A 17,906-nucleotide genomic window follows, 5' to 3' on the forward strand; every position below is an offset into this window, starting at 1 on the left:
ATGAGACCTGAGCTAGCTGTTATCTGACCCACCAAGTCATAAAGTAGGACATGTGCAGGAGCAATCCATTATCAAATAGAAATGGTATTTATGTGATTGGGCTCAAGCAGGTCCTGAAGGCACAAGCAAGTTACACAAAGAAGTTGCCCAAATACCTATGATTTCTACTCCTTTTACAATGCCATCTGCTGCCAAGCATGCACCTATAGCCTCATGGGGTGTTCCCTATAATCAGCTAACTGAGGAAGAGACTAGGACCTGATTTACTGATGGTTCTGCATGTTGTGAAGGCACCATCCAGAAGTGGCCAGCTACAGCATTACAGCTCCTTTCTAGGACATCCCTGAAAGCACCAGTGAAGGGAAATCTTCACAGTGGGCAGAATTCCAGTCAGTATACATGGTCATAAATTTTGTTTGGAAAGAGAAGTGGCCAGATATGTGATTGTTCACTGATTCATGATCTATTGTCAGTGGATTAGCTGGATGGTCAGGGACTTGGAAAGCGCATGATTGGAAAGTTGCTGGGAAAGATATCAGGGGAAGAAGTATGTGGATAGATCTCTCCTAATGGGCAAAGGATCTGAAGATATTTGTGTCCCATGTAAATGCTTATTAAAAGGTGACTTCACCTGAGGAGGAGTTCAGTAATCAAATAAATAGGATGACCTGTGGATAGTCAGCATCTTTACCCAGCCATTCCTGTCATTGTTCAAGTGGGCATGGTGGCACAGAAGAGAACTATGCATGGGCTTGACAGCATGGACTTCCACTCGCCCAGGCTTACCTGGCTACAACTGCTGCTGAGTGCTATATCTGCCAGCAAGTATACTGGCTGGTTGTGTGTGTGTCTCCTTGGCACAAGCTAGAGTCATCAGAGAGGAAGGAGCCTCTGTTGGGGAAGTGTTTCCATGAGATCCAGGCAAAACACTCACACACATGAAATTAAAACAAAGTCTTAAGGAAAAAACCATACATGCTGTAGCTGGACTACATGACTACATGACTACAGTCCCAGTACTGGAGAGGTGGACCAGGAAAGGCAAACATTCAAAGTCATACTTAACTACACAAGAAGTTTGAGGCTAGCCTCAGCTATATGAGACTCTGTCTCAAAGGAGAGGAAAAAAAAAACCTTATATGTTCATACTGATGATTCAGGCTAGACTAGCATGAAAGGTAGGAGTGTGGACTTACTTCCCTGCCTTCTTACTTGTACCTTTTTACTCCAGGAATGAAAACCTGATTCGTTGTTATCCATAATCATATGTACATATATGCATATTTACATCAATACTTATATACATGCATGTACACTATACACATGCATATACATACGTACATACTTGTCCAATCATGGCATATACACAAAATAAATTTCAACATTGTTAGCTTATAGCCCTATGAGGAAGAATGCACAAGCTGAATAACTTGTTCTGTCTTTTGACATAGACAGTGGTCAAGATTCTGTTTTCCAAATTTATGGGGTTTTGTCCCTACTTTTCTTCCCGCTGTGCTTGTAGTCTTCCTTTGCATACTGTTACGCTCATGTGTTCCTATTTTATTGGTTTTGGATGTTCCCTACTTTCTGGTTGCTTTCATTGATCATTGATGTGTTGATGTTGCAGTGTGTATATGTGGAGTCTTGCTGTGGTTCTGAGCAGGAGAACTGTACAGTGCCCTTCCTGTATCCCAGCTTCCTCATTTTGATTGCTCCCTGATCCTTTTTTCAGTTTCTTTAATAACATATTAATTGTATATTGTAGTGGGTTTCCTTATGACATTTGTATATCACACACACACATTAGCCCTCTCTCCTCCCTCCTCCCTGGTCCTCTTCCTCTTCCCGGATAACCAGCCACCTCTCCCTGCTACCTTCTCCACAGCACCCATCTATTCCCTGTACATGTCTAACAGCCTCATGGATTCTTCTTACCTCTTCTCTCAAGGCGGATCTCCAGACGAGTTCTCAGCGTTTAAACCTTTCAGCCTCCAATGCTGCTGTGGCTGAACTTAAACCTGATTGTTGTATTGATGATGTCATACACCATGAAGTCAAGGAAATTGGGACACACATGTAAGAATTAAGTTAACTACTTCTCAAAAACTTGTACTCATTTATTAATTTTGTTTCCTTTTTTCTTTTGTATTTTTTTAATATTTATATATTTTAAATATGTCTATATTTATTTATTTATTTATTTATTACCTATTCACTTTTCCGCCTACTCACTGTCCTCCTCCCGGTCATTCCCTCCCACAATCTTTCCCTCCATTTCTCCTCTGGACGAGTGGTATCCCTCCTGGGTATCCCCTGACCCTGGCACTTCAAGTCTCTGTTAGACTAGGTGCTTCCTCTCCCAGTGAGACCAAATAAGGCAGCCCAGCTAGAAGAACATATCCCATGTACAGGCAACAGCTTTTGGGATAGTCCCCACTCCAGTTGTTCCAAACCCACATGAAGACCAAGCTGCACATCTGCTACATATGTGCAGGAGGCCTAGGTCCAGCCCTGTATTTTCTTTGGTTGGTGGTTCAGTCTCAGAGAGCCCCAAGGGTCCAGGTTAGTTGACTCTGTTGGTCTTCCTGTGGAGTTCCTATCTCCTTCAGGACCCACAATCCTTCCTCCTGTTCTTCCATTAAGAGTCCCCAAGCTCCATCCATTGTTTGGCTATGGGTGTCTGCATCTGTCTAAGTCAGCTGCTAGGTGGAGCCTCTCAGAGGATAACATGCTCCTGTCTGCAGGCGTACCAGAATATTATTAATAGCGTCAGGGATTGGTGCTTGCCCATGGGATAGGCCTCAAGTTGGGGCAGTTTATCCTTCTGAAACTATTTAGGCTTCCGAAGCTCCCAGGGACCCCTGAACCCAGTCCCAGAAGCCGACTGTCTCTTCAAAGTATTCCTCATTCCTCCTGTCTCTGCTTCCCTCATCAACTGTGCTTCTCTCCATTGTATCCATTAAAGCATGTAATGCAGAAACATTTTAAATAAAATGCTGTACCTAGTTATTTGATCAGATGATTTTCCACCAGCTCTATTGAAGGTACTTTTTACCATATACTCTGAGATTGATATGAACTTGGGATTAAAATTTCCTAGAGGTGCGTTTCCTGAGCCATCATTTATTAATCACTTAGCACTTGAGAGATCCCCCACTAGCCTTTAGAAATTCTGATTTTCTATGCCTTTCAAAGCTGTCTATAACATAATCCACCACCTATGTCATTCTTGCCTCTCTTCCTGTAGTCATGTGCATCTTCTTTAACTGCAAACTCATTCTGCGGTATGAAGTGTCTTTGCTTACAAAGAACTACCTGTGGCATTTTGTATAATTTCTTATACCTCAGAAATAGGATGAGTTTCTCAAAGAAGCTTTCCTACATTTGTGTATAGCTTGCAGAACCTGTGAGTTTTCTATCCTTTGTCCTTACAGTTATTATGGGGCTAATATATAAAGTCTATATAGCCTGTGTATCCCAGTGAAATACCAGAGAATAGTGGTTCATCTTCACTGAAGCTGAACTTCCTGGGTAATTGTGTAGCCACTATTCTATAGGAAATGGATTAAACCACTTTAGAAGACCCAGAACTCAAGGGTATAACCTTGAGTCTCAAAACCTATAAGTGCTATAGTGCTTCTCCTGTGAACACTTCCAAGGCAAGTATTGTGAAGGGTTTTGGCTTTGTTGCTGATTTTTGGATTTGTGTGTGTGTGTGTGTGTGTGTGTGTGTGTGTGTGTGTGTATGTGTGTGTGTGTGTGTGTTTGCACACACATGCACATAGAGGTTTGGGTTTGTTTTTTGTTGTTGTTGTTTGGTTGGAGTTTGTTTGTTTGTTTGTTTGTTTTTTGTTTGGTTTTTCGAGACAGGGTTTCTCTGTGTAGCCCTGGCTGTCCTGGAACTCACTCTGTAGACCAGGCTAGCCTCGAACTCTCGAACTCAGAAATCCGCCTGCCTCTGCCTCTCAAGTGCTGGGATTAAAGGCGTGCGCCACCACTGCCTGGCTGAGGTTTGGGTTTTTGTTGTTTGCATATACTTTGTTTGTTTTGTTGAGATGGGGTTATCACTGTTTGGTCAAGTTGCTCTTACACTTAATATGCAACTAAGCTGTCCTGTAGCTGATGATTCTCCAGCCTCCCTTTCCCCTACCAGCACTAGAGGCATTGGCACCTTACCCAGCCCACTTTCTAGCCCCTATTATCAATATAAGGCACCAGTATAAAGGAGAAATTAAATTACCCAATTTTACTAACTTGTATAGAACTATTAAAAGATTATTGTATTTCCCGGTCATTTTATATGCATATGTATGACATTTATATATAAATATTTCGCAAGCTTTTATACTTCTCAGTTCACTGTGAATATTTTTCTACATCAGTCAGTATCCTTAAAGACATGCTTTTCTCAATAACTACCTCTTAGGTGTTTGGTTGATGTGCTCTGTTTACAGAATATTTACAGTTTTTTGCTGCTATAAAGAACAAAATAGAACCCAACATTGCCTGTGAATACTTGAAGTAGATGTTCTGTGCAAATCAACGGTCTCAAGGCTCTAAACCACAAGATTATTTCTAAATTCCTTTCACCATCTTGCAGTGTAAATCCACTTAAGTTTCTCTAAGTCTCACCAACCTAAGGGATTCTTGCCAAACCTTGTAAGATTAAAAGTATTATCTCATTGTTTAGCATCTTTGACTGTGTGTGTAACTCACTATTTCACAGTTTTATTAACTCCTTACAGGACTGTCACATATCTGTGTATTCTTTTCATAAAATAGTTATGTATTCCTTTCCTCACATTTTGAATGATACATTTCTATTTTGCTAATAGAGTTAGAAGAACCTTTTGTATATTAACAGTTTAGCCATCTTAGTATGTTATTTCTAGAAGTATTTTATACCAACCTTTTAATTGTTTTAGTGGGTTTTGTTTCCTTGAGACATAGTCTCATTGTGTGTCTGTGGCTGGCCTAGAACTCCCAGAGATCCACCTGCCTCAACCTTTGCCTACCAAGTGCTGGGATTAAGGTATGAGCTACCACACCAGGGTTTCCTAGTGTTTTTTTTTTTAAAACTTGCACACAATTCCCCACTGTAACATGTTATCTCTCCCTGGCATTTCCTTTAAGATGCATATTTTTCAAGTGCAAATGAACTCTTCCCTTTCAATCATGTGCTTATTCTGGAAAATATTCTGGAATATATTCTACTTCCAAAGGAAGAAGTTTGAAGTTCCTATTCTAAAAGAGATAGGTTTGTTTGTTTTTTAAATGTGTGTGAGAGAGAGACTGTAATATATATAGTTAGTACCTAGAGTATGTGCAGTAGCAATGGAGGCCAGAAAAGGATATGAGATCCCTTGCAACTGGAGTTAACCAGGCTGTTAGGACCAGCCCTGTAAGTAGAGAATCAAACCCATTTCCTTCACCAGACGGCAGGCACCCTTAATTGGGTTGTCTCCAGCCCCCATTCTCGACTTCTTAAAGAGAATTTTCTTGTTCGTGTGTCAATGTCTAGTGTGTTGTGGTCTCAAGGATAGAGCCACATTAACAGGACACAGGTCACACAGCCAAGTAAGCCAAGGCACACTTTATTCGGTGTCAGCTTCTTTTAAAAGCAAAGCAGAATAAAGATTTTCCCACAGTTTCCGGCTTACACCAGGTGCTGTTTCCCTAGCAATGGCTTATATTGGTTCAAAGTGACCCAAGCCTCCTTGCAGACTGAGAATTCTGTCAGCAGTCCAACTGTTAGATGTGTTGCTTCTTATAATAAAATCAAAGTTACTTTCTCATGAGAAAAGGCACATGAAGGCCACTTCCTTAGGTTTGCAGCTGACTTGTCAGAACACCAGGATTCTCTGCTTGAGAAAGTATGCCTCTTCCGTATCTTAGCATGCTGAGATTGGCAGGAATCCTTCATTGCCCAGAAGCTAGCAAGCTGGAAGCCGTCTCCTCATGCCATGCCATTTCTCCACATTTGTGTGTATTTATATCCATATATACTAAATTTTTTATTCCTACTATAATCTCATTTAGCTACAATTTCATATTGTTGACTTTTTTTTTACTTTTTAAAAATTTGTTATTAGATATTTTCTTTATTTGCATTTCAAATGTTATCCCCTTTTCTGGTTCCCCCCGCCCCCAGAACCCTCTTATCTCATCCCCTCTCCCCCTGCTTCTATGAAGGTGTTCCCTCCCCCTACCCACCCACTCCCAGTTCCCCGTGCTGGCATTCCCCTACACTGGGGCATCCAGCCTTCACAGGACTAAGAGCCTAGCATATTAGATTTATTTTTAAGAAGTGGGCTGGGAAATGATTCTAGAATATTAAGACGTCTTTCTGTTTCAGCTTGGTGTGTGCCGTGAGTTACACAACTCAGGGTGGAGAAAAAATGTACTTTAGAAAATTCTTCAAATTTCAGGTATTGGATATGGCAGAGATAAAGTTGTTTTCAGATGCCTTTTATTTTCTTACAAGTGTAATTCTCTTTTTCTGGGGGAAACAAGTTTTAAATAGATCCAATAGATCTTGGATTCATTTTATAAACTAGTGTTCAAAAGTCAGACTAAGTTAAGTTCAACCAAATTATCATCACCAATGTAATGTTTTTATAATAAAATGAAGCATTTTATTGAAAAATAAAATCTTGTTTTATTAATGAGACAACATAAAAATCTGAAAAGGGATAAAATTAATAAAGAGCCTAAGTAAGATTATTACAAATAGCATTAAATATTCAAAGAATATTAAGTGAACAAATACTGATTGTTTAGCATGAATATTTCATAAACACTCCAAAATCTTTAACAATTAAAATTAAAACATGGCTTTGAGTCATTAAAGGCTGTGGTTTAAAACAAATAAAACTAGTCAAATCAGAATTCCCTGACTGATGTGCTTTGTTTTAACTAGGTTCTCAAACCACTGGATGTGAAAACCAAATTTTACAACGCAGAGGTAAGTGTGAAACATGACATCTCCACTGAAAGTCAGAGGTAGTTCCTGCCATGTTGAAGCAATGCTAATATAACTGAAGTATTTGTGACAATGAGCCTAAATTCCAGTAAGAAGTGGCTTTTGCTGAAAGTGTTCCTTATTCTGCTTGTTTCAACCTCTGTATAATCAGTGTGTCTGGGTTTCTGCTCTGGTGGTTTTCTGGGACATTCACCCCTTTTAAACAACTGCCCTACTATCCACATAATGGCGGGGGGTTGCTTTCACACACTAGCAAGCTGCTGAATACTTGCAGTGACTTTCTGGATGTTTCTAGATTCAGGTGGTGGGCATAGACTTAATGTCTATGGGAAAAGAAGAGCAGCAAGTGCCCCCGGGACATCCATGTACCAACTAGAGCCAGGCCTCCAGTGCTAGAAAACTTACTGGGAGAGCCTCGAAGGGCCAAACTGGAGAAAACTGGAACCTAAGGAGTAGGACATTCTCTGTCCTTTAGCCTAGAGAAAAGTGAAGTAGGATTGGCCCCAACATAAAGGATTTTATTATTTGGACTTTCCCAAAAATTGTAAATTACCTCCAAGGCTGTAGGAAACTGAGATCTCGGGTGGCTAGTGAGTTAAGGCCAGCCTGTGCTGCACAGTGGACTAGTCCTCACCCTGGGATACACAGTGAGGCCCTGCCTTGAAGAAAACAAGAATCCTGTCGTGAAAAGTCCTTTTAGCCCTCCTATAAGTTAAGAATTACTCAAATGATGTATTTCCTCTTGAAGATTCCATCTCATTTACTGTAAAACCAGGTGATCAGAAGTGTGCAGTCATGTCCTACTGTCTCACTTAGAATAAAGCTTATATTATAACTAGAATTAGTTAGCAATCGCAGTAAATAACCTACCCTGTAAATACTTATAGAGGAAAAGAAAAATACATGTAATTAACAAAGATGATATAGAACCGTACATAAAATAACAGTGGGGTAAGAAGTTAAAGCAGATATACATTCATTGAGAAAACTAAGTAGAAACAAAGCTTGGAAAAATCACTATGATCTCAGAAGTTTTTCAAAATCACACGTTAAACAAATACTCCTCAGCCAATAGCGTGAATCGATCAGACTGTGTATTTTAAGAAGTTGGTAACCACACATCAGGAATGGCTGATGTGTGATACGCCATGATCCCTGGGCCATGTATTTGCCAAGCGTGTTTTGTTCCTGTTTCTAAGCATGCTAATGTGAGACTGGTTTCATGAAGGAGTTTGCTCTAGTTTTCTCAGCTAGGAAAGTCTCAGAGGGAGGTACATAAATTAACAGACAGGAGTCAAACGTTTGGTCACCTGCTGAGTTCAGAGCCCTGTGTCAGGTGCGGAAGTGAAGTAAACATAAGCAGTTGGCTTGCCCAGCCTCAGAAACTTACTGTGGTGGTGGGACTGTATAATACAGTCACAATATATGTAATTCCCTACATCTCAAACTGTGATGTGTATTCATTCATACTCTAGGAACATAAGCAGTGACAAATTATTCCCAGCTATACATTTGATGAAGGAAGTGTCATTTGACATTCAACATAATAAATCTAATTCTAAATATACATTTATGTAATGCATAATAGACTGAAACTCTCAATAAGAAGAACATGAACTGAATTGTCTGTAATGGTCTATCCCAGCATTTCCTTAAATATGACCTGTGGTAATTTTATGGTAACTTTAATCACCCAAGTTCCTCCTCTCGGAGAGGGTTCCAGCATTAGGTAAATTCACGAGAAGCTTCCTGTTGTTCTGTTCTAAGTGTGGAGTGGAGTGTACTTCCCTGAGGTATGGAAAATGGCAGGACAGGAAAAGAGAGTGTATAACAGAACAGCATGGAGTGTGAGCGGACCAGTGGGCACGCCCTGCCCTCAGGCTGCCCGTCCTGTTGGAGGCCACAGTATTCAGCCTAGTCCTCTTCTCTGCCCATTGTCATATAACAGTAGCAGTGTCACCTTTTAGAAAAGTAGTTTGTCATATTTCTGTATGTTGCTTCCTGTTTGCTTTCTTGTTTACTAATGCTGTCTCTAGTAAGTAAAAAAAAATGCAGAAATGCATTTTATTTTAAAGTTATTCTTTTTCTTTAACATTTAACTCTGATTTTTCTAATTTTTCTTTTTTATTTTTCCATTAGAGTGACCTCAGTTCTGTGGTAATTTCATTTTTTATTATAAATTTATATGCTTTTCTCACCTCTTTTTGACTCTGCCTAATTAATCTCTCTCTACAAAACATAGTGGAAAAACAGTTAGTTGTGAATACTCAATCTGTGACTTCCAAAAGAGAATACGCAATTTGAAAATACTTCTTCAATTGTTTGCCTGTGAGATTAAATTGTCACACTGACATGATTGCATTCTCAGTTCTAGTGTCTTTTGTGCTATATTTCAGAAGATATTTATAATCTCTTTCTCTTTTATCTTTGGGATTTTCAATATCTTGCTGTGAAATATCCAGTTATCTTCCCTTCCTTACATAGAATGTGCACTATAAATTCATTTTGAGGTGCACTGTGCATGTACATCTGTGCCTTTAACAAAAGAAAGCAAATTTCCCACACTGGCTGAATTCGTATTTTCAGTTTCATTTACAATAAGCAGTATTTGCTTATTATTTACATGTTTATAACAGCCTCAGCACTAAATTCTTGTCCTAATTTTTCAGACGTTAAATGACTTGATACTAACTGTTCAGACTAACTTGATTTTCCATTATGCTGCTTTCCTTTCATTTTATCTAAACTGTTCATCATGTTACACAGAGAATTGCATTTTAAAAATTGAAATGTGGGCCTTTGGTTATTTTAAGAGCAATGGATTTATGGGATATATTTACTTCTCTTCTTAAGAAAGAGTAATAGAAAGATGTGTTTAGATGGCACATAGTTTTAGCCAGCTGTGGTGGTACAGTTTTAGTCAGCAGCAATTGGGAGACAGAGGCAGGTAGATCTGAGTTATGAGCCACCCTTGGCTGTGTATTTCTAGGACAGGCAGAGCTAATAGAAATGCTCTGTCTCAAAAAAGAAAAGAATAAGGTACATTGTTTTAATTTGAGCCCATGTCTAAAAGCCTAAAGAATCTGTTTTAGGCACATTAAATTATAATTTCACTATATTTTACATGATTTGACACTTTTCTTCAGCATTTAAAAAAGCTCATAATTTCTCAACTTGAGGGCATAGTTAATTTCAGACTTCTATAACTGAAACTTTTGGGGAAAAATAATTTCTGAATACCCTTGGTATAACATTTTTATTCTTTAGTCACTCAAAGGAGACCTAGAACCCAAGAGGTATAAGATTAAAGATGTTTAACAGAAATAAGCAGAGAATTCAATGTTTTTGAAAATTGAGATTTTGTAATATTTAAATTACACACTGAAATGAATGACATCATTGAAATATGTCAAAGTCCACAGAACACCGTATGGCGGGTTTAGAAGCCAAACCTCCCTCAGGCTGTCTACCGACTCCTGTTTTTACCTAAAGATCCGCATACAGTGAACCCAGAAGTGACTGAGACCACATATAAACTATTTTAATTTTAAAAATTACACCCTAACGGGTATAACAAAAGATTATTCATAGCTCTATCTAACTTGAAATAGTTGCATGTTAATTACATTATACCAGAATACTCAAATGAAGACTTGATTGTCTTCCCTTAGCACTGTCTGAGTGCACCCATTACACTGAAGTTCCTTTTACCATTTTAGCGTCTGATCAGATTTAGATTTTGTTGTTGTAACTGAAATACTAGTCAAACACATGCTTTTGGAGTCTATGAAATGCATTCACGTTATCCCACATCCATTGTTTGACAGGCATCTGTTGACTAACACCTCACTTTGCTCCTGTATATTATGTTAGGAGGAAGATTTCTTTTCTTGCATTAATTGTGATAATTTTGATTTGCAGGCATGAACTAATCACATTTGTGGTTAATACTTTTTATATAAATAAGATATTTTTATTAAGGTTAATACTTTAAATACCATGACATTTTGGTGGATTTTTTTTTCCATATCCTCAGACTGATGAAGTATTTCTTGAAGCCCAAATTCAGAATATTACAACCTCACCAATGTTTATGGAGAAAGTTTCACTAGAGCCATCAATAATGTACAATGTAACAGAATTAAATTCAGTTAACCAAGCTGGAGAGTGGTAAGTATGAAATGTTTGCTATTATTTGGAAAGAGGCAGGCTTTTCTAGTGTAGTAGATTTATTTTAAAATAATTAATGGGCATAATGTTTTAGAGAAAGTTTAGATTAATCAAAACCTTCCTAAGAAAACAGAAGTCCCACAAGCCCTCCTCACGAGTCAGTCTCTCCTCTTGGTGTTTGTTTCCTCATGCGCCTTTGTTTGTCTTAGAGCCAGGCTCTCTGTTGTCATGTTGCCAGGCTAGGCTCAAGCTAGCTTCTGCCACAGGTTCCATGCACCCAGCTCTCCTGTCCTGTATTAATGTGGGCACATTTTATGATCCTTGGGCCAATATCGATTCCTTATACAAGCAAAGTTCATAGTTGAAGTCTACTGTATGTGATATATATACACAATGTAAGAGGGAACAAGTCCACTGTGGCATATGTCGGCACTTGGGAAGAGATCTCCTCACACCTGCTTGTACCTCCCTCTACATGAAAGTAAACAGCCTGCCTTTTCCCGTCTTGTGTTGCGCTTTTCAAAAGCACTTGTTGACTCCTCGACCCCCAAGACAGGGTTTCTTCATGAAAATGGCTCTGTAGCCCAGGCTAGCCTGCCTGCCTCTGACTCCTGAGAGGAAATAAAGGCATGTGCCCCACCACTTGGCTGTACTTGTTCTCTTACCTTTCATATTTCATCCAGATCAATCTGAGACTAATCATTGTTATCCTGCAAATGATAAAACTGAAACACAGGGAGGAAAGTGGAGAAGATGCTAGGGATTAATGTTAGGATGAGTGTGAAACTGACAAAGAAATTATCTGAATATAAGAAGAAATAGACATCAGAGTAGATGGTTTTAATGTGGGAGATAAGAGACAAATAAATGTCTTACTAATATAGATGAGGAGGTACTAGCTGGGTGGAGTCACTGATTTCTTAGTAATAACCTACGAATATGGTGGTTAGATAGAGAAAGGTTGTGATCACTTACTTTCACTGAGAAAACAAGCTTCCCTTCTCCCTTCATTTTGAAAGCAGTCATTTACGTTAGAATGCTGTCTCTTGAGGGTGGTAGTGTAGATGAATGGGAGAGCACTTCCCAAGCGTTTGCAGCACCCTGGGTGCTGTCCCCAAGCTCCACACAAAGAACAGGACATGTTGCTGTGTGTTTAAGCCGGTTTCTCTCTGTCCCTCCCTTTCTTCCTTTTTTTTGTGCAGAAATAGTCCTGGGGACTAAGGCAGCACCCCAGGCATGCTGGGCAGGTGCTGATCACTGAGATGCAGACACAGCTTCTTTTCCACTGTTTACTTGAGACAGAGCCTTACTAAGTCACCCAAGCTCTTTGAACACACTGTCTCATCAGGCAGAGGGTCCTTTTCATTTGGGTTGAAACCTCTGACCGTTCCTAGATAGCTGGGGAGCAAATCACCCATTTCCTATTCAAAAGAATTAATCATACATATAGTGTTGCCTTTAGAAAGATGCTTAATATATTTTTCTGCCTGTTTCTACACTGGCCAGCGTATCTACATTTGGGTCCAGAGGATATTTACAGCCAATGGATACACGCCAATACTTGTACTGTCTAAAGCCCAAGAAGGAATTTGCAGAAAAAGCTGGTATCATCAAGGGAGTGACAGTAATCGGGAAACTGGATATAGTGTGGAAAACAAATCTAGGTGAAAGGGGACGATTACAGACCAGCCAGCTTCAAAGGATGGTGAGTCCAGACAACACTGAGTGCGGGGTTGGTGTGAGAGCCTAGGTGAGTCCTATACCTCAGCACCAAAAAGCAGAGCCCACGAGTCACTCACTTCAAGAAAACACTAATAGTTGTGTTGATCCATAGGTAGACAGCTAGCGCTGAGATTAGTGGAAACGGTCAGATGTTAGTTTAGCTTTAGTATGTAAGTTTTTTGATTGTTGTGGATTTTTTGTTATTGTTGTTGTCGTTGTTTATTTCACCAAACAGGGCTTAAGATAACTATGTATGAGTTATTCTTACCTCTCCTGAGTCATGCTCACTGCTCATTTGATGCTCATTACATTGAGGTATTCTGGGAGATGTCCCGAACTTTGTAGAATTACAGCACTTACCAACTCAGTCCACACTTCTGTTACTTTTGTTTTAAAACTGGCTATCAGTGTGCAGCCCTGGCTGGTCTGGAACTAGACAACCCTTTGAGGTCAGAACCCCTAAATCCTAACTCATTTCTTGTCTAGAGGCAAGATTCCTCTTCATCCTACTGAGTCTGGAGTAGTTGTGTCAAAAATAGTCCAGGCCTGCAGGGTCCTTCTAGCTGAGGTCACAGCGGAAGGGGTTAGCATGAGAGACCAGGCCAGGGCAGCAGTGTATCCTCAGAACGCCAGCTGTGTCTGTTGAGAAAGGTGCAGAGACCTTCCTTAGCATTGAAATGGTTTTTTGTTTGTTTGTTTGTTTGTTTTTTGGTTTTTGGGTTTTTTTGGCAGTACTGCAACTTTATCTGACATTCAGCAGGTTAGTTCTCATCCACATTGACCGTCTGTAGATTTTTGAATGTGGTAACAGGCACGTAAGTTACCAACGTGTAGAGCTTGTTTGGTGAATCCTCATCTTCTTTACGTTTTCTGGACAAACATACTCGGATGCGATATGGAACATTCCTTATTCCCTTGGCCCAGACGGCTTTATTGAACCTGGTGTCAATGCGCACATCTGGAGTCCCCATTTCCTTCATGGCAAACTTTCTTATTTCTTTGAGTGCCCAAGGAGCATGCTTCTTGAAGCCCACTCCATGGATGCGCTTGTGAATGTTGATGGTGTATTCTCGGGTCACCACCTCGTTGATGGCAGAACGGCCCTTCTTCTCGCCACCCTTCTTTGCAGGAGCCATTCTGCCGGGCCCAAGTTGGAAAGGAAGTTGAAGGGTTTTTTAATTATGTATTTTTACTGTTACTCTTTTTTCCACAGGCTCCAGGTTACGGAGATGTTAGGCTGTCTTTAGAGGCCATCCCAGATACCGTAAACCTAGAAGAACCTTTCCATATTACCTGTAAAATCACAAACTGCAGGTAATGCCAGTGCGTGTGGATGGGCGTTCATACTTCCTTCACATTTCATAGAACTAAGAATGAGCCAGCAGGTTCTTATGGGATGACAGATTAAGAACAGTCAGATACATTTCTCTGATACTGGAACATATCTTTAATATTAACAAGAAAAAACATGGGTGTAAACTTAAAACAAGAGGTACTTATAGATTAGAAATTGATTCTGATTTTTTGGTCTTTTGCCATTTTCTTTGGTAGTGGTCTCTGAGACGGTTTTGTTATGTAGCCCAGGCTGGCCTTGCCCTTGCCATCTTCTTAACCTTCTGAGTGATGGTAATGCAGGCTAAAGTTTTTTGTTTTGTTTTTGAGACAAGGTCTCCCTGTGTAGCCTGGCTTGCCTGGAACTACTGTATAGACCAGGCTGATGTCAAATTTATAGAGATCCAATAGACTCTGTCTCTGGAGTGATGGGATTAAAGGCATCTACCTCCACACACAGCTGTTAAGCAGTTTTGGAAGTCAACAGAAGAAGCAAAGGATATATAACTTAAAGGGTATAAAGCCTCGAATTATATCCCAGCCAAGTCGTGTTGCTAGTTCTCGTATTATTTGCAGCATACTGTTAGTTTGGGTATTACAGTGATGAGCCGCAGCTCTTTCAGAATACCTGCGTAATCACTTCAATCTCATTTTCAGTTTTAAGGAAATAGGAAATACCCTTCAAACTCACAGAAATGCCTGCTTCTCTATGAAGCTACACACATAAGCTACACACGCTGCTACAGTTGTTTATAGGGCTTTCTCTAAAGCTGAGGAGGACCTTAACTTCCTACCTCTACTTCCCAGGTGCTAGGTAGGAGCACAGGTCCGCACCACCATGCTGCACATGAAGTGATGGGGTCAAACCCAGGGCCTTGGGGATGCTAGGGAAACGCTACCATCTGAGCTGCAGTCCCAGGCCCTCAGACTTTTTCATAGAAAGCTTGAGTTTGGTTTTGTGGTAGCATCCTTGTAGTGCTGCTCCTCATCATCCCTCTGACCTGCCTGGGGATTACTCAGAAGAGACAGACCTCACACACTGCTTGTGAATCATAAGATCTCTGTGAGCATCCAGGCAAATGTATGCAAATTCAGGGTATGTCCAGGGGCAAATATATGCAAATACAGGGTATATCCAGGGGCAAATATATGCAAATACAGGGTATGTTCAGGGGCAAATATATGCAAGTACAGGGTATATCCAGGGGCAAATATATGCAAATACAGGGTATGTCCAGAGGATTTTTTGTTTAGAGGGTTTTTGACTGTGTCAAATAAGCTTATTGACTAACAAAGTACTGTAGTTTTTGTCAAATTAATTTTTGATGTTCATTTTAATGTAATGATTCAACTAGGTTTTCTAACTTACTTTAGAGTTTCAATTTCCTCGTATATAAAAATCTGACCCAGTATACACACACATGCATACAGACATATAACATGCAATAGAAAACATTACAGCAGCCAGGAAGGAAGAGTGGGGGTGTGGCCCAGTTGGTGGAATGCCTTCCTATGTAGTGCAGTGGCCTGATTCTGGTCTCTAGCCAGAACTTGCAATACCAGCACTAGAGAAACAGAGGTAGAAGACCAAAAGTTGAAGGCCATCTTCATCTACCAAGAGAGTCTGAGGGCAGTCCAGAGTACAGGAGACTCAGCCTTAGGGGTGAGCTGGCTCAGTGGCTTGAGGCACTTGCTGCTAAGCGTGAAGACCTGAGTTCGAGTCCCAGAGCCCATCTGGTAGAGTGACTGAAGAGTGGTAGAAGACCAGCTCTTGCTAGTTGTCCACTGCCCTCCATGTGCACAGCAGAGCATATCCACGCCTGTGCACAGCCCTCCATGTGCACAGCAGCGTGTATCCACGCCTGCACACAGCACGGAATCCAAACAAATGGTCGTGTAAAGAAATACATGATAGGTTTTATAGAATTTCCTGAGAAAATCATGTTGTGCATCTAAAATGGTCTCTAACACAAAGAGCATTTCCAATTGTTATCTTCTAGGGTAGACATAGAAACATAAAAGCAAATATAATTTCAATATGTAAGTTTAAATGCTAAGTGAATATTGAAATAGGAGCCAAATCCTGAGGCATACAAAAGCTGAGGGACTGAAAGAAACGGAGAGACTAGACATCTGTTCTGAGCCCTCAGCTCAGTGGCATAAAGACTTTAAAAATTAACGTGTAAGCTGATTGAGTGATGCTCATCAAGTCCTGTCACGGAACTCTGCAAGCAAGCATGAATGGCTTTTACTTATGATCCCTGTCAGTCATTTCCTAAGTTAGCCACATGCTAAAAGAACAGATTTTATTCATGAAAAGGACTAAGCAGTTGTTGGTTGTCCTTCTTCCTGTGGAATTCTCAGTAGAATGAGAAAGAGACATAGCAGTAAGATGAAATTCAAATGTCTGAGTCTAGAGAAAAGGCAAGGCCAGCAACTACAGCAACAGGGAGACCATGTTCACTAACAGAACTGGAAAACCACCTCAGCAGCCGGTAGGTGTGCAGCTACTGTATTCCTGGAAGATGCCATCCCTTCCTTTTCCTTATTGTGTCATTTGGTTTGTTTTGCTTTCTGAGACAGTGCCTCTTTATAGCCCAGGCTGGCCTCACACTGGCTATATAGCTGAGGCTGCCCTTGAACTTCTGATCCATCTACTTTCAACTCCCAGGTAGTCCCTCACTCCTTCATTCTATCTTATGCTGAATAATGACATGCTCATTTTTTTCAATTCTTTTTCTGGTTCTTATTCTCCTAGACAGCCAGAAAGTAAACTTACTGAAAAACCAGAAGGAATGTGATGGTATCTGCTTAGGAAATAAACAGATTTATCCTGGTTTCTAATTGCTTCAGCAGTGAGAGGACGATGGACCTCGTGCTGGAGATGTGCAACACCAACTCCATCCACTGGTGTGGGATTTCCGGAAGACAGCTGGGGAAGCTGCACCCCAGCTCCTCGCTCTGCCTGGCCCTGACGCTCCTGTCTTCAGTACAGGGTCTCCAGGTATATCCTCCTTCAGTCACTTCAACGGGTTGGGCTAGGTCATCATTTCTGATAGCTGTATTTTCCATGGTAATTATCAATGGGCGTGGTAATTATCAATGGTAATTATCAATTAACATGGAGGTGCATCTCATATTCTCATTCTCTCTCTCTCTCTCTCTCTCTCTCTCTCTCTCTCTCTCTCTCTCTCTCTCTCTCTCTGTAGAGCGTCTCTGGCTTAAGACTCACTGACACATTTTTAAAGAGAACATATGAGTATGATGACATCGCGCAAGTCTGCGTGGTCTCTGCTGCCGTGGAAGTGGAAGCCTAAAGAAAGTTCCTAATGTCAAACTTCTTGTTTAATCACAGAAATGCTCTCCGTATTCTGTCAGCTTTGTGCAACGATCAGTAGAAAAAATAAGTATATATTATTTAAATTTGTTTCCTGTAAAACAGTTAAATATTAAATGTTTATTGTAAAAACACTAGCTTTAGCTTGTGAATTATATTCTAAAGGAACAAAACATTTCTGTATTTTCTATACATATTTTGTGTCCTTTAAGATAACTGTCTTTTTGTTTGTTTGTTTTCAACAAGCTCATCTTTCAGGCTTTTTGTCTAACAAGTATATAAAAAGCAGTCAGCAAACCTTTTTGTAAAGGGCTGGGTATCAGATGTCTTCAGCTCTGTGGATAGATGAATTCTGCCATCTGA

General features: G+C 40.2%; 1 protein-coding gene and 1 pseudogene across 4 annotated transcripts in view; one reads left to right on the forward strand and one right to left on the reverse strand.

Moving 5' to 3' along the window:
- Trappc13 (trafficking protein particle complex 13) overlaps window positions 1-17,680 on the forward strand; it is a 30,329-nt gene extending 12,649 nt beyond the window's left edge. Inside the window, exons 5-13 of one of the 4 annotated variants that reach the window (XM_028783121.1) lie at window positions 1,949-2,076; window positions 6,356-6,428; window positions 6,920-6,964; window positions 9,122-9,139; window positions 11,019-11,152; window positions 12,659-12,857; window positions 14,088-14,188; window positions 17,060-17,210; window positions 17,416-17,680. In XM_028783121.1, coding sequence (XP_028638954.1) covers window positions 1,949-2,076; window positions 6,356-6,428; window positions 6,920-6,964; window positions 9,122-9,139; window positions 11,019-11,152; window positions 12,659-12,857; window positions 14,088-14,188; window positions 17,060-17,210; window positions 17,416-17,523 — 957 coding nt within the window. In that variant the 3' untranslated portion in view covers window positions 17,524-17,680. The remainder of the gene's footprint in view (window positions 1-1,948; window positions 2,077-6,355; window positions 6,429-6,919; window positions 6,965-9,121; window positions 9,140-11,018; window positions 11,153-12,658; window positions 12,858-14,087; window positions 14,189-17,059; window positions 17,211-17,415) is intronic. The other 3 variants (XM_028783124.1, XM_028783125.1, XM_028783126.1) reach the window with 3 other exon arrangements.
- Window positions 13,595-14,031, reverse strand: LOC114634558 (annotated as a pseudogene).
- Window positions 17,681-17,906: the final 226 nt, after the last annotated feature.

Source organism: Grammomys surdaster, unplaced genomic scaffold (genome assembly GCF_004785775.1).
Source record: "Grammomys surdaster isolate TR1022 unplaced genomic scaffold, NIH_TR_1.0 99, whole genome shotgun sequence".
Classification (NCBI taxonomy): Eukaryota; Metazoa; Chordata; class Mammalia; order Rodentia; family Muridae; genus Grammomys; species Grammomys surdaster.